Genomic DNA, 15,785 nt, shown 5'->3' with positions numbered 1-15,785 from the left:
ACTACTATGTATTTGAGACAAAATCATCCCCTCACCTTAGAACTCCAGATACCTAAGTAGATACTTAAAAGCATGTTAAGTGATACTTAAAAGCACTGGTCCAAACCCCACACGGATACCTGATTTCCTAATTCTGTATGTATATAATGTCTACCAGCCTTGCAGAAGCAAGTTTTATGGTTTTTAAAAAGGTAGTTTTACCATTTATGGTTTTATGGTTTTACCATAAGTTTTATGGTTTTACCATTGTACAGTAAAACTTTATTTCTTACCTTTTTTTTTTTGAGGTGACTAGTTTGAAAAATCTCAATCAGTATTTCTATATAGATGTATATTTTGGCAAAATTAAATAGGGTCTGTGTTCTTGAAGGCATGAAAAAATCTACTACATTCTAAGTAGTAAAATCTAGACTGTAAACATTGGGTTATTAATATTTTAGCATATTAACATACTAAATTTATCTTTAATATGTATGTTTCTTATATATCAGCATAGGTATACACGAAATTACTTATATTACTATTTTTGTTTTAGTCATTATATTTCTCCTCTTTTTCAGGTAATGTTTAGAGGACTCTACAGCAACCTTTGGTATTGGACATATTCAAAATCTCTTCAACTTCTGCTTTCCTAGTCCACTATCCTCCAACTTTAACTTGCTTGCAATCCCATCAAACATTTTACATGGTTTGCAATGGTTACATGAACTTGTGGGAAGTAGCATTTGTACCATTTCATACTTTATTTACGATGGCACTTTAGGAAAAGAACTTGGAAAAAGCTTCCAGAGCAGTATTTTAAAAAATGAATCATCTTGTGAAGCTTCGGAGAAGTTTTCGAACATTGATTGTTCTCTTAGCCACCTTTTGCTTGGTGAGCATTGTCATTTCTGCCTATTTCCTCTACTCTGGCTATAAACAGGAAATGACACTTATGGAAACCACTGCAGCAGCAGAATGCACTGACGTTAAAATCCTACCATATCGGTCAATGGAGCTGAAGACAGTCAAACCTATTGATACGTCCAAAACTGATCCTACAGTCCTCCTGTTTGTGGAGAGCCAGTACTCTCAACTTGGTCAAGATATTATCGCTATCTTGGAGTCCAGCCGATTTCAGTTCCATATGGTCATTGCCCCTGGCAAGGGAGACATACCCCCTCTAACAGATAATGGCAAAGGGAAATATATTTTAGTTATTTATGAAAATATTCTGAAGTATGTCAGCATGGACTCATGGAATCGAGAGCTTTTAGAAAAATACTGTGTGGAATACAGTGTTAGTATAATTGGTTTTCATAAAGCCAATGAAAACAGCTCACCAAGTACACAATTAAAAGGTTTTCCATTAAACCTTTTCAATAATCTAGCTCTAAAGGACTGTTTTGTCAACCCTCAGTCTCCATTGCTGCATATTACCAAAGCCCCTAAGGTTGAGAAAGGCCCTCTTCCTGGGGAAGACTGGACAATTTTCCAGTATAACCATTCAACCTACCAGCCTGTGCTTTTAACTGAATTACAGACAGAAAAATCCCTTTCATCCTTCTCCAGCAAACCACTCTATGCGACGGTGATTCAGGATCTGGGGCTTCATGATGGAATTCAGCGAGTTCTCTTTGGCAACAACTTAAACTTCTGGCTGCACAAGCTCATCTTCATAGATGCCATCTCCTTCTTGTCAGGGAAGAGACTGACATTGTCTTTGGACAGGTATATCCTTGTGGACATTGATGATATCTTTGTTGGGAAGGAAGGAACAAGGATGAATGTCAAAGATGTGAAGGTAAGAACATTTATAAATCACATGATTATTTTTCTTTCACTAACTCTGTGGTATTGATGAAATAGAATTTTGAATATTTTAGACTTCTAATTACTCAAAACTTTAAGATGCAGTAAATTTGAGATAAAATAAGCATTAAAAGTAAAACTTAAACTAAGCCTTAATCATTCCTCACCTACCCCCAAAATGCTTCAGAGGGGCATAGAACTAAAATATCCTAAAGAGTATTTGAACTTAATCTCCTTGCCTCTTTTAGATTTTGCCCATCCCAGCCAACACCCCATAGAACAGCCTCCATTACTCCACACATGTTGCAGTTTGTAGCAGTAAGACTAATAACAGTCATGAAAATCTATTGCTGGACAGATCCTCCTGCCCTACTTAGGTTTGACAATGGTGGTTAAAATATAAGATAGAGAAGCAGCCCAAGACTTTTATATAACAAGTAAGCATAGTGCTTGTCTATATGAAATGTTCATACATTTGTAAATATAGATATGAAAAAAAAAAGTTTTATAGGGGATGTGGTATTGGACTTGACCTCAGGAACTACCATCACTATCTCTATTATCACGTCATTTTGGGTAACACAGCAGTGTTAACTGGTACCACTTCTAGGCTAAGGTCAAATTGGCTTCAGCATAACAAATTCACCCTGTGATTGCTATCAGATAAAGGAAAAGCCAAATATGTTTTACTAAGGTGGGTAGGTAATTCTGAGAATAATTCCCTTTTTTATCATCTTCATTCAAGAGTTTCACTTGTGCCTATCTTGTTTTATATATAATTAAATTCTTTCTGTGAACAAGTAATTTTAGCAAGCATATAAACAAAAATAATAGAACACAGCTTAGAATAATAAAGGAACGAGAGATTGTTAAGATCGTCATCTTTTTTGTATTTCTGCTGTTAGGCTTTTTATCCTCCAAAGATGAAACCTCAATATAACAGCTTTTTTTCCCCATCCTAACACCTTATGACCATTATAATAAAATATTATTAAAACCAGTGAAATAAGTTAACTTTTTAAAAAGCTTCAAAATACATGCGGATCAGTGAACTCTGTTTTTAATGAGCCACTGAATGAAGTATCACTTGACTGGGATCCAAATATTTTATTTTGAGTATTATTGTAAAGGGATTAAGTGATCCCTCTTGAATTCTGTCTAGATTTTTCTTTTTTTTTTTACTTATGCTTTTTTTGTATTTACTATTCCTTTTAATTAATGTAAATTCTAGTTTTATTTTAATTTTAAAATCAAAAACTTAAGGCAAGGTCATGTGCTTCAAATGGTTCTCTGAGTGATTCCTATCCTGAAATCCTGAAAGGAAAAGTTTCCTAATTTTAGTCTAATAAACTGTATGAATTGAAAAAGTTCTTTATAACTCTTAACAAATTTTTCCACCTCAAATTCAGCTCTATCACTTATTCTCAATAGAAAACAAATAGCTATTCACCACTACTCATCTAATATTCAAGGATTACTGAGGACTTCTTGAGTGACATAACCCCAAACAAAATAACAGAATACCAAAATTTAACAAAGGCTGGAACAATGCCCCAGACAGATAAAGAATCCGAAAACTTACGTGTGTATATATATAGATATATATATAGTGTGTATGTATGTGCATATGTATACTAATTGTATATTCTATACACACACACACACAAACACACACTCACGTGCCCATGCTAAGTTAACTGTCACTTTGAAGAAAATACTCTGTTCTTCCCCTTTGGTTGTTGTATCTGGTTCTTGCTCAGAACTATTAACCAAAGAATATCAGAAACTTGACTGGAACTGAAATAACTTGTTGGGTTACTTATAGGTCAATAGGGAATACTGTTTTTCAATATAAAAATTATAGTTCTAGTCTTGGGAATTTGATTTCTCTTTTGACTATTATTTTTTGGATAAATATGATTTTGTGGGAAAGAATCTTGAACTGTGTGTAGAAAAGCTCTGCATACTACCAGTGCTTCATCCTCATGTTGCTTTTCTGGTGTTGTAAGATTTCTTTGCACACTGATAGATGAGGAGAAATCCATCCTCCCTCAAAATCTCCCCAAATTTTCCAGAGCTAGGGTATTGGATAACTAGTGACATTTTTCTATATTATTCTAAATTAGAGAGTAGAAGTATGCTGTTCCTCAATAGAACAAATTGAGGCAAGCTGGAGGGTTAGGGTTGAAAAACCTTGGCTATGTGCATGATTGGACCTTCCCCAGGCCACTCCCACGATTGGACTGGGAACACATAGCTGGGAGCAATCAACAACAAATTCAAACATGGCCTTGACTGCAGCACCACCTCACTCTATGGACAAAACATATACCCGCATATTATTATTTGAGCCAATTTTCTGACTTTGTGGTAGAGATTCTGGATCATACTGTTAAAGAATTAGTGTTTTTAAGGCACAGAGTTTGATGCAGTGAAAAGAATGCAAGTTTTTCAACTGAACTTGAAAGTCCATATTCTTTCCACTACATGGTTTTGCCATATCTAAACTACAGTATATCTAGGTTTTGGGTTTTTTTTTGAGATTTGTGTGCTTTATCTTATTTCATCATGCCCTCATCTGACCAAAGCCACTGATATGGAAATTAATATGTCCATTTCTAAGGCAAGCAATATTAAGCTCAGTTTCAGTAACTGTCATCTGACTGTTAATTAAATTTCACTGTGTATCTAAAAATTCAAGATATGAGTGAAATTTAATGTATAGAAACTTGTAGAAACTAATTGTATTTTGAAAGATTGTGAAATATTAGCTATGAATGAAGTCAGAAAATATCGTCATGTTTTCACTTGTTAATATTTCTGTGTGGTCCTCAAGGCCATCATGAAATACTTCCTGTAAATCTAAAGCTCTATTAGCAAGATGACCTTCATCACCCTATGGAGGGTGATGTCTTATACACTTGAATTTACTCTTTCTTGGTTTTGAAAGCAGCTCTTGTTTTCATCATGGCCTTACTTACGTGTAGGTAATGTTCATTCCCAAAGTGATATCAGTTGAGTGATAATGCATTTTTTAGAGAAAAGTAAAATAATAAAGGGCCATCCTGATTATTAAAAACTTAATTTAAAAAGTCTTCTTGCAGACCACTAACCTGATTTCTATGAACAGTGTTTTACCCTCGGTTGTTAACACTTGGTATAGTCATAGAAATTTGATAGAATTGAGAAAATATGTTCTTTTTTTCACAGTTTCCCTAAGACAGAATAAATGCTCTTTCTCGATGGTGAATGTAAGCTTCCACACTGGAAATGAAATCAAATATATTATTGATGCTATAAATAATTCTGGTGCTTTCATCAGTTCTGTTGAGCTGTCATTATTCTCTCTGTTGGCAACAAGGCACCATTATTAGAATTTTATATGTCTTTAGATTTCTTGAAGAAATGCATCCATTTATTCATTGGACATCTACTCTGTATAAGACTATATTTAAGACATTATTTGCCTGAGAAATCCAGACTTTATTTTAAGGTCCTATGTAATCCAGCTCAATTTACCTTTTCAACATCTATTCTTACTACTACTCAATATACACTGCTTCTGTTAGGCTAGCCCACTGTTTATTCCCCTGAGATGCATTGATAGTGTTTATGTTCACCTCTTTTCTCAGCTTCTAAGCCTTCGCTAAAATACTTTCCTTGAATCTACTCATATTTCAAAAGCTATCTCAAGTCCAACTTCTTATGAGAAGGCAACAGATGCCCTAATGACCCAAGCTGAAACTGTGTCCTTAAATAATCACTGACCTTAACTGTCACTTATCATCTTCATGTACATGAGTCAACTCCAAAATTAGGTGGTGAAACAGTTTTTTCCCCATACATCTAATTATGTCTCAACATATGTAATAAGTAATCTTAGACCTGATTTGAAAATATTATATTGACAATCATTACACTGTTTTCTAACTGTTTGGTGAGTGCAGAACTAATTAGTCTCAGAATTGAACTTACTACTTTAAAAAAGAACAATTTAAGGATAGTTTTGAGTTTTGTCTCAAAACAAGTGATATGTATATTTTGAGGCAGAGGGGAAAAAAAAGTCTATGTTATAAACCTGAAGTCCAAAATAAGTGGCTAGCTGGCTAATCGTTTGACTCTTTCCCCCACATAGTGTTTTTAATGGATCTATATACATAGACTGGTATTAAGGTTTGGTCCAGATAAAGCAATTTACCAGTGTCTTAATTTGGATGTCTTTATGCAATTGTTTGACTCCATATTTCCTGCACTGAAAATCATAGGTTCAAAGATTTATAGTGCAAAAGTAATAAATTGTGCAAATTGAATGACTAAAACAGAGATGTTAAGTTAATAGATATAAAGAAGACAGTTAATAGAGGGTCTTAAAATACAGAGAAATGAGTTTTAGTTAGTCCCAATAGCTATTTGAAAACTGTTCTTAAACAAGGAAATGATATGATGAAAATACTTGAGAAAGGTTTTTTTTTATTATTAATGTAAATATCTAAATAAAATCCCAGTTCAAACTGTAGGAATTACCATGTTTAACAGGAGCCAGATTACTATGAATAGGAAAAAAGAAATCTAGCATAGAAGAAAAGTTAAGACCCTTGTTATAGATTTGAGTAAGGGTTGGAAGAGAAAAAGAAAGAAATCTCATGATATTTAAAGAAGTGACCTAAGAAAATAGAAAGATATTGGTTCTATGAGCATCAACAGAGATGATGAGAGGCTACAATGGCAATTGAAGACTAGTTTTCTAACATTTTACAATTGTAACTGAAACAAGTTGTTATATTTGACAACTTAATAAACATTTTTTAAAGAATCTGTGATATCTTAGAATAAATGGAGTCACAATCAAAAAAAGGAAAGGAGCCTAAAAGGAAAGGTTGGTATGTGGTAGATGGACTCCAGATTTGACACATTATCAACCAGTATAGATTCAACAATGCAGGACAGTCCAGGCAGCAGGAACTGGATGGATGGCCCGTCAGAGTTAATCAAGCAGCATCTGAAAGCTCCTCGGCAGTTTCTAAGCAAGTGAGCCAGCATGCAATCAGCAAGTGTAGCATAAGAGCTAGGCAGTGGCCCAGGCAGATGTGGGTCAACATTTATAGGGATATTTCACAGCAGAATGAATGGATTAGGTTTGTGGGCATAAGTCTTCTTTCTGAAAAGAAAAAAAAAAAAAAGGAACAGAAGATAGTGGAAGAGGTGGAATTTGACAACATGGAGTTTGGCAGAGAGAACATGACAGAGACCTGGAAGCAGGAACTCAGTCACAACAATAATCCTATAAAGGAGAGAGGACCCATCAGCAAGACTTGTGTGAAACTACAGCCCTGTAGAATCTGACTCAGATTCTTTAGCTATCCAGGGAAGAATTGCATTTAGAACCTCCTTAGGTGCCCAGATGCAAGAAGTTTATGTACTACTTGAAGACACTCAATTGGTTCAAAAAAAAAAAAGCAGGTACTATCAAAGACTTATAAGAATGATCCATGTTCTATATAAACATAGAATTACTGTGTCAATTAAAATGTTTTTTAAATTAATTTATTTTTCAGCAGGGAGATATATTTTTTAAACTTTTTATACAATTTTTTAAAGTTTGTTTTCCATTTACAGTTATTACAAAATATTGGCTACACTCCACATGTTGTACAATACATCCTGGAGCCGATCTTACACCCAATAGCTTGTGCCACCCACTCCCCCACCCCTATGTTGCCTCTCCTTCCCCTCCCCACTGGTAACCACTAATTTGCTCTCTATATCTGTGTCTGCTTCTTTTTTGTTATATTCACTAATTTGTTGTATTTTTTAGATTCCGCATATAAGTGATATCATACAGTATTTGTCTTTCTCTGTCTGACTTATTTCAGTTAGCATAATACCCTCCAAGTCCATCCATGTTGCTGCAAATGGCAAAATTTCATTCTTTTTTATGTCTGATTAGTTTTCCATTGTGTATGTGTATGTGTATATATATATATATGTATATACCACAGCTTCTTTATCCATGCATCTGTTCATGGACATTTAGGTTGCTTCCATATCTTGGCAATTGTAAATAATGCTGCTATGAACATTGGGGTGCATTTAAAATGTTTATTGTAAGTAGAGTTTGACTTGACTGGAAAGAGAAGCTACATATAAGTATTTTGGCAGAGTCAATATTGTCCTCAAATATACTCGGAGGAGGACAGCCACTGTACAGGGTATATTTAATTGTAATTATCTTTCTTTCATCTAAAGTCTCAATGTAAATGTTGCAGGTTTTTTTTTCTTCTGAATTCTTTCAAGTGGCCATATATTTAACTCTGTCAATGGAAGGAAAAACTATTTTTCCAAAATAAGAATTCCTTTATGGAAGAAAATAGGGTCTTTCTCCACTTTAAAAAAAAAAAGTCAAAATTATATGAAAGTACACTTTTAAATAATAAGAATGAAAAATGTGAGAAAATATACACCAGTAATATCTCTTCCAAACTGGGCATTCAGCTAAAAACATTTACAGTTTATATATTAACTTAATATAATTTAATTCAATGCTCAAATCACTTATTTCTCACCTATGGGCTCTGTATATTCTTCACTATAGGGTTTACACAAATATGTGAAATATTAGGTTCTTGATTTCAGTAGTATAGGAAAGACATATTCACAATTATCAACATTACGAGGCAGAATACAATATGTGCCATGACAACATTACTATGGGCAATGGGAACAAAGGAAGGGAAACGATATTTCTTCTTCTAGTAATTAGGGAGGTTTCTTGGAGGAGGTGACATTTGAGTCTTCTGTAATGGTTTGACAGAACACTAGCAAATCAAGATGGTGAAGTAGATTCTTGGCCAGCAGGTCAGCCCAAACTCAGACTTGGCTGAGACTATCAGGACAAATGTTAAGTTGCTTGTCTTAGTTGGATGATAAAGTAAATAAGAAATAGTAGTGGGACTAAATGCTGAAGATTTGGTTGTGGCCATAATATGGAGCTCTCTGGGTAGAAGGATACCATTTGAATCACTGAAGATTTTAAGCCAGACAGTGACATGATCAGATCTAGGATTGAAAAAAAATATATTGTTTGAATAGGGAGATATTTTTGAGAAGACCTAAAAGAGCCTATTACAACTATATGGGCATAATAATTATTATACATGTTTTAAAATAGTATTTATTTGGCATATTAAAAGACACTAAGCACTGGGATAATCATTAACAGGCAGTATATCATTTCATATGACAACACTAAGAGGGAATATTTTGTACATTTTCTGAATGAGTAAAATGAGGCGTAGCAATATCGATACTCATCTAGCTAGTAAGTAGCGGAGCAGACCCAGACTATTTGTCCTGAACGTCTAAGCCTTCTTTTAGAATACAATGCCTTGTGTTTGGGTTTCAGTCTGGGCATCTACACTTACTAGTTAACCCCGAACATGTCTGAAAACCTCTCCAATTCTCAGATTGCAAATCTGTAGAACCGATGGAAAGCAACACAGTTCTTAGTATTGGGATGAGCCCTGAATGAGATAAGTACTAGAAAGCTTCTAGGACAGAGCCTGGCCTGACAGAGCCAAGACAGAGCTTGGTGGCAGTCATGATGGAAAGGGGAGACTGGGAGAGACCATGAAGGATTGACAGGACTTGGAAACATGCTCAGTGAAGGAGCAAAAAAAAAAAAAAAAAGGTGCAGATGCTGTAGTATCATGGGTTTTAGCCTGAGTGTGTCCATAAACATATGCAGAATTGGGCAGAGGAAAAGGTGCTAGGAAGATGAGGAGTTTGGTTTAAGATCTAATGACTTAACATAGGACATCCAGATGTAGGCATTTGAAAAAATAGATCTAGAGTTTCAGACACCATCAGAGGTGGCAGTATAGATTTAGAAACCATCAAGCTTAATACTTGCAATCTTAGTTATGATAAGTAAAGGGAAGGAATCAAATAAGAAGGAAAACAGGTGGAATGCATCATTTTGGATATCCTGTAATAAACCCAAGGTCATGACAAGTTAGTTTCAGAGAGAGAAAAATTGTTTCATGTACCAAGATGCTAGCCATCCCCTCAGGCTCTCATTGGTTATAAGGAAGAAAGCCTAAAACTTCAGTAAATACCCTCAGTCCTCAGGAAAATTAAAGGAATGTCTAACTGGGGACACACTGTGTTCGTGCAGCAGAGAAGGCACAATCTTTCAACTGGAACTTGGCATTTTGAATTTTTTTCCATCCTATTTATGACCGTTTGATTAACAAGAATTGCAGTAGGACCCCCTCCTAACATGACTGTGAGGTATACCAAATGACGCTATGTTATAAACATTTCTGAAATTTGTAATGATATATAGGGGTTAAGTATTAAATGAACAAAGAAGCTAAATCTTCATTTTAGTTACTGTACCCAGAAATTATATTCTACTCAGAGCATTTTACTTAGTTTTTATGTATTTATTTTCTTGATGACATCAGTTATTGTGAACATGTCTATTTTTTGTTAGAAACAGGAGTTTAGAGGCATACTTTCATTTACACCTGTCTTCTGCATATTAATCAATTATTATTCTTTAAAAAGCATATTTTAAAACAAGACCTGTTACCAAGTAAGGATGTTCTGTTCAGGACAAACTAGATTTTAATTTAGGATTAGACATTCCCTGAATTCATTTGCACTCAAAACAGGCTAAATAGTAATGGATCTAACACTAACTTGAGTGCTCACTTTATTAGTTCACGGTGTAAGATAAGTACTGAGCAGAGAGCAATCTCTTGATACACCAGGGGAAGAACACAAAGTCCATGCTGCTCCATTTTGCTACTCAAGGTGTAGCAGTTGTCTCCATGGGAAAGAGAAGATATTAGAAAATATTTTGGTAAGAGCAGCCAAGCTGGTCACCTCCCAGCAAGGAGGAAAACATCCCCTATTAGAGCCTTTAAATCTCATGGTTAATGCCTTAAAAGCCCTGGGGATAAGCACAGGGGATATTTTCTGATTAGTTTTGTATATTTTGTCATTCTCTGTGATTATATAAATAGTGATTAATTAATTAGCCAATTAGTTAGCTCAGATTATTATAAGACTCTTCAGCTAAGACGAGCTAAGTGTTGTTGTTCATGATAATCATCAAAATATGCTACAAAATTGTTTCCTATCTGAAGAATGACTGAAGAGAAAAACAAAATAAAAACTTGCTCCTTTTATACTCCCTGTAGAAATACAGTGTGTTCTGAAATATATTAAATTATCATGGAGAAAAGCACCTTGATTATAGAATCTTGTGGCAGGTAGAATATATTATTATTATTATTCAGATAACAGATTAAACTGTTAAAGCAGTCATAGACATTGCATTTTATTTTCATTCAACCCTTCATTTTTTTATGTTTACCCTGAGCTTTGCTCTCTAGCTCTTTGCTGGGATTGATAATTTCCATCCACTACTCTTTACTTCTTTTTTTTTAATTGAAATATAGTTGACATATAATATTATGTTAATTTCAGGTGTACTACATAGCGATTTGATATTTGCGTACTTAATGAAATGATCACCACTGTAAGTCTAATCACCATTATCAAACAAAGTTATTATAATATTATTGACCATATTTCCTATGCTGTGTATTATATCACTGTAGCTTATTTATTTTATCACTGGAGGTTTGTACCTCTTTATTTGCTTTACCTGTGTCGACCAACCACCCACTCCACTCTCTTCTGGGAACAACCAGTTTGTCCTCTATAAATATGAGTCTGTTTTCATTCTGTTTCTTTGCTTTGTTTTTTAAGATTCCACATATAAGTGAGAACATGCAGTATTTGCCTTTCTCTGTCTGATTTATCTCACTTAGCATGATACCCTCTAGATCCATTCCTGTCTTCACAGATGGCAAGATTTCATTCTTTATGGCTGAGTAATATTCCATTGTACATATATACCACATATTCTTTATCCATTCTTCTATCGATGGAGAAGTTGCTTCCATACCTTGGCTACCATAAATACTATTGTAATGAGCACTGGGGTGCATAAATCTTTTGGAATTAGTGCTTTTATTTTCTTCAGATAACTACCCAGATGTGAAATTGCCAGACATATAATAGTTCTATTTTCAATTTTTTTAGAAACCTCCATACTGTTTTCCATAATGGACACATCAATTTACAGTCTCTCCAACAGTGGACGAGGACTCCCTTTTCTCCACATCCTCACCAACACTTGTTATTTGTTGTTGTTTTGTTGATAGTCATTCTGACAGATGTGAGGTGGTATTTCATTGTGGTTTTGATTTACATTTACCTGATGATTAGTGATGTTGAGCATCTTTTCATGTGTCTGTTGGCCATCTGTATGTCTTTTTTGAAAAAATGTCTATTTATATCTTCTGACCATGTTTTAATCAGATTGTATGTTTTTTTTTTTGATGTTGAGTTGTGAGAGTTTTGTGTATTTTGAATATTAACCCATATCAGATATATCATTTACAAATGTCTTCTCACATTCAGTAGGCTGCCTCCTCATTTTGTTGATGGCTTCCTTCCCTGTACAAAAACTTTTTAGTTTGATGTAGTCTTATTTGTTTATTTTCGCTTTATTTCTTTTGCCTGAGGAGATAAATCCAAAAATATATTGCCAAGATCGATGTCAAAGAGGATACTGCCTATGTTTTCTTCCAGGAGTTTTATGGTTTCCAGTCTTACTTTAAGTCTTTAATCCATTTTGAGTTTATTTTTGTATATGGTGTGAGGAAATGTTCTAATTTCATTCTTTTACATGTAGCTATCCAGTTTTCTGAGCACCATTTATTGAACAGGTTATCTTTTCCCCATTGTATATTCTTGCCTCCTTTGTTGTAGATTAGTTAACTATAGAAATGTAGAGTTTATTTCTGGGCTGTCTGTCCTGTTCCATTGATCTATGCATCTATTTTTGTGCCAGTGCCATAGTGTTTTGATTACTGTAGCTTTGTAGTATAGTCTGAAGTCAGGGCCTGTGATTCCTCCAGCCTTGTGTGGTTATCCTCCCATTTGTGGGGTGCCACCCAGAGTTGTGGATCCTAACTATACTGCATCTCTGTCCTACCACCCATCTCATTGTGGCTCTTTATATCTTTAGTTGTTGAAATATTTTTTTCTGTTAGTCTCCAGGTCATTCTCATAGATAGTTGCTCTGTAAATAGTTGTAATTTTGGTCTGCCCATGATAGGAGATGAGTTCATAGTCTCGTTTTGAATTCAGAGCCATTTTGGCCTCTTTTTTTTTTTTTTAAATAAATCAGGTATTCCTCTGATGTGTCTCTTAATTACTATAATATTGAAATACTTTATACATTCTAAAGAGTGTATATATGGAATATCTATAATTAAAGCATGATAATAAGAACAGTCTTGTACACACCACTTAGCTTAGGATATAGAATGTTACCAGCGCTTTTTAAGTCACATACTACTTTTTCCACTGGAGAGGTAACTAGCTACTATACATATTCTCTGCAGTTTTTTTCCTTACTTTTTTTTTTTTTTACGTGGGCCTCTCACTGTTGTGGCCTCTCCTGTTGCAGAGCACAGGCTCCGGACGTGCAGGCTTAGTGGCTATGGCTCACGGGACTCGCTGCTCTGCAGCATGTGGGATCTTCCCGGACCGGGGCACGAACCCGTGTCCCCTGCATCGGTAGGCGGACTCTCAACCACTGCACCACCAGGGAAGCCCCTTTCCTTACTTTTATGCCCGATATTCGTCCACATTGATGCTTATCTCTAGTTCACTAAACTTAATTTCTTTGAGTGTTTGTTCTCTCCAGTGTTGGTATTTTCAGACTTTTAAATTTTTTGGCTATTTGATGGGCCTAAAATTGTATATGAGTTATTATTAGCATTTTTTCTGTTTACTTATGAGGTTGAATAGCTTTTCTTATACTTACTGACCATTATATTTTTTCAAGTTTTTAAAAAACTTTTAATTGACCTGAAAATAAGTTGTAAAATATCACATTTCATCTTAAATACCTCAGCATTGATTTCACACTTGCTATTACTTTTCCAACATTAACCTCATTTCACATATAAGTAGAAATGTTCATAACTTTTGGACTATATCACATATTATAAATAGAGCAATATTCCAAAATCTTTTTCAACCTACTAAATTAGAAATCACTTAAAATACTAATTTAAATGATAAAATTTGTTTACTTTATTTATGTGTTATAGTTTGCCTAATTTGTTTAATTATTTTAAGAAAGTCTCACTCTTATAAATGCTGCATTCAACCTACAATTAAAGAAAACGTAATATTTTTTGTGTCTCTGGAGAAATGTTCATATGAAATACTGCTTCTAGAAAAAATGTATCATTTCTTATTACACAAACTCCCAAATATATACCAGCCTCCCAAACAATATTTAATAATACATAAGATGGGCCCTCACAATTGGCTCCATCTTAGTCCCCACATTCAAGACATAAATTTTAAACTATAAGCTATGTTTCAAATATTAAATTTCTATCCTATTTGAATATTTTAAATGAAATTTTAGTTTTTGTTGCATAACTACAATTTAAATTCTGTCTTTAAATTTCTTAGGCTGCTGGTAATTGTTTATTTGATTGCAACTTTTTGATGATTAAAGAAGACTACCTCCTTGACCTCTCAAAATAAAAACACACTTTGTATTTTCACAGTGAAAAGGAAGTTATAGTAATTTACAGGAAATACAGGAAATTGCTCTCTCTTTCAAAAACTTTTACTAAATTGAGACATAAGAATGTCTCTGCTGACAGTTGTTCATCTTAAGGCCAATGAACCTTGTTGGACATTTTTTTCAAATGGCACAAATGAAAAAAGACCTAGCAAGTTTTGCAGAACATAGTAGGAAGACATTGATTGACAACTGTGTAGCAGTACTCTGGAGTATAAATGAATTTCATTTGAATGATTTATGTACCAAAATAGCCATTGTTACCATATTGTATTTGTCACTTACTACATAGAATATAAACAATACAGGAAATAAGGGGGAGGTAGAAAAGAAAACATCCTAGGGAAGACAAGAGCTCTTGAAATAACAGGATTTCATTTTATTTTTTCATCTTTATTGGAGTATAATTGCTTTACAATGTTGTGTTAGTTTCTGCTGTACAACAAAGTGAATCAGCTATATGTATACATATATCTCCATATCCCCTCATCTTGAGCCTCCCTCCCACCCTCCCTATCCCACCCCTCTAGTTCGTCACAAACCATCGAGCTGATCTACCTGTGCTATCCAAGCAGCTTCCCACTAGCCATCCATTTTACATTTGGTAGTGTATATATGTCAGTGCTACTCAGTCACTTCATCCCAGCTTCCCTTCCCCCCACCATGTCCTCAAGTCCCTTCTCTATGTCTGTGTCTTTATTCCTGCCCTGCCACTAGGCTCATCAGTACCGTTTTTTTAGATTCCGTATATATGCGTTAGCATACGTATTTGTTTTTGTCTTTCTGACTTACTTTACTCTGTATGACAGACTCTAGGTCCATCCACCTCACTACAAATAACTCAATTTTGTTCCTTTTCATGGCTGAGTACTATTCCATTGTATATATGTGCCACATCTCCTTCATTCATTCATCTGTCGATGGACATTTAGGTTGCTTCCATGTCCTGGCTAATGTAAATAGTGCTGCTGCAATGAACACTGCGGAACATGTATCTTTTTGAATTATGGCTTTCTCAGGGTATATGCCCAGTCGTGGGATTGCTAGGTAATACGGTAGTACTATTTTTAGTTTTTCAAGAAACCTCCATACTGTTCTCCATAGGGGCTGTATCAATTTACATTCCCACCAACAGTGCAGGAGGGTTCCCTTTTCTCCACACCCTCTCCAGCATTTATTGTTTCTAGATTTTTTGATGATGGCCTTTCTGACCGGTGTGAGGTGATACCTCATTTTGGTTTTGATTTGCATTTCTCTAATGATTAGTGATGTTGAACATCTTTTCATGTGTTTGTTGGCCATCTGT

General features: G+C 34.7%; 1 protein-coding gene across 2 annotated transcripts in view; it reads left to right on the top strand.

Moving 5' to 3' along the window:
* Positions 1-805: 805 nt before the first annotated feature.
* LOC132519473 (bifunctional heparan sulfate N-deacetylase/N-sulfotransferase 4) overlaps positions 806-15,785 on the top strand; it is a 240,359-nt gene continuing 225,379 nt past the window's right edge. For both annotated transcript variants that reach the window (XM_060147411.1, XM_060147410.1), the window contains exon 1: positions 806-1,783. In XM_060147411.1, coding sequence (XP_060003394.1) covers positions 806-1,783 — 978 coding nt within the window. The remainder of the gene's footprint in view (positions 1,784-15,785) is intronic.

The sequence above is a fragment of the Lagenorhynchus albirostris genome, chromosome 4 (genome assembly GCF_949774975.1).
Source record: "Lagenorhynchus albirostris chromosome 4, mLagAlb1.1, whole genome shotgun sequence".
In the NCBI taxonomy this organism is placed as follows: Eukaryota; Metazoa; Chordata; class Mammalia; order Artiodactyla; family Delphinidae; genus Lagenorhynchus; species Lagenorhynchus albirostris.
Note: the sequence above shows the minus strand (reverse complement) of the source record. Positions and strands in the feature narration are given on the sequence as shown.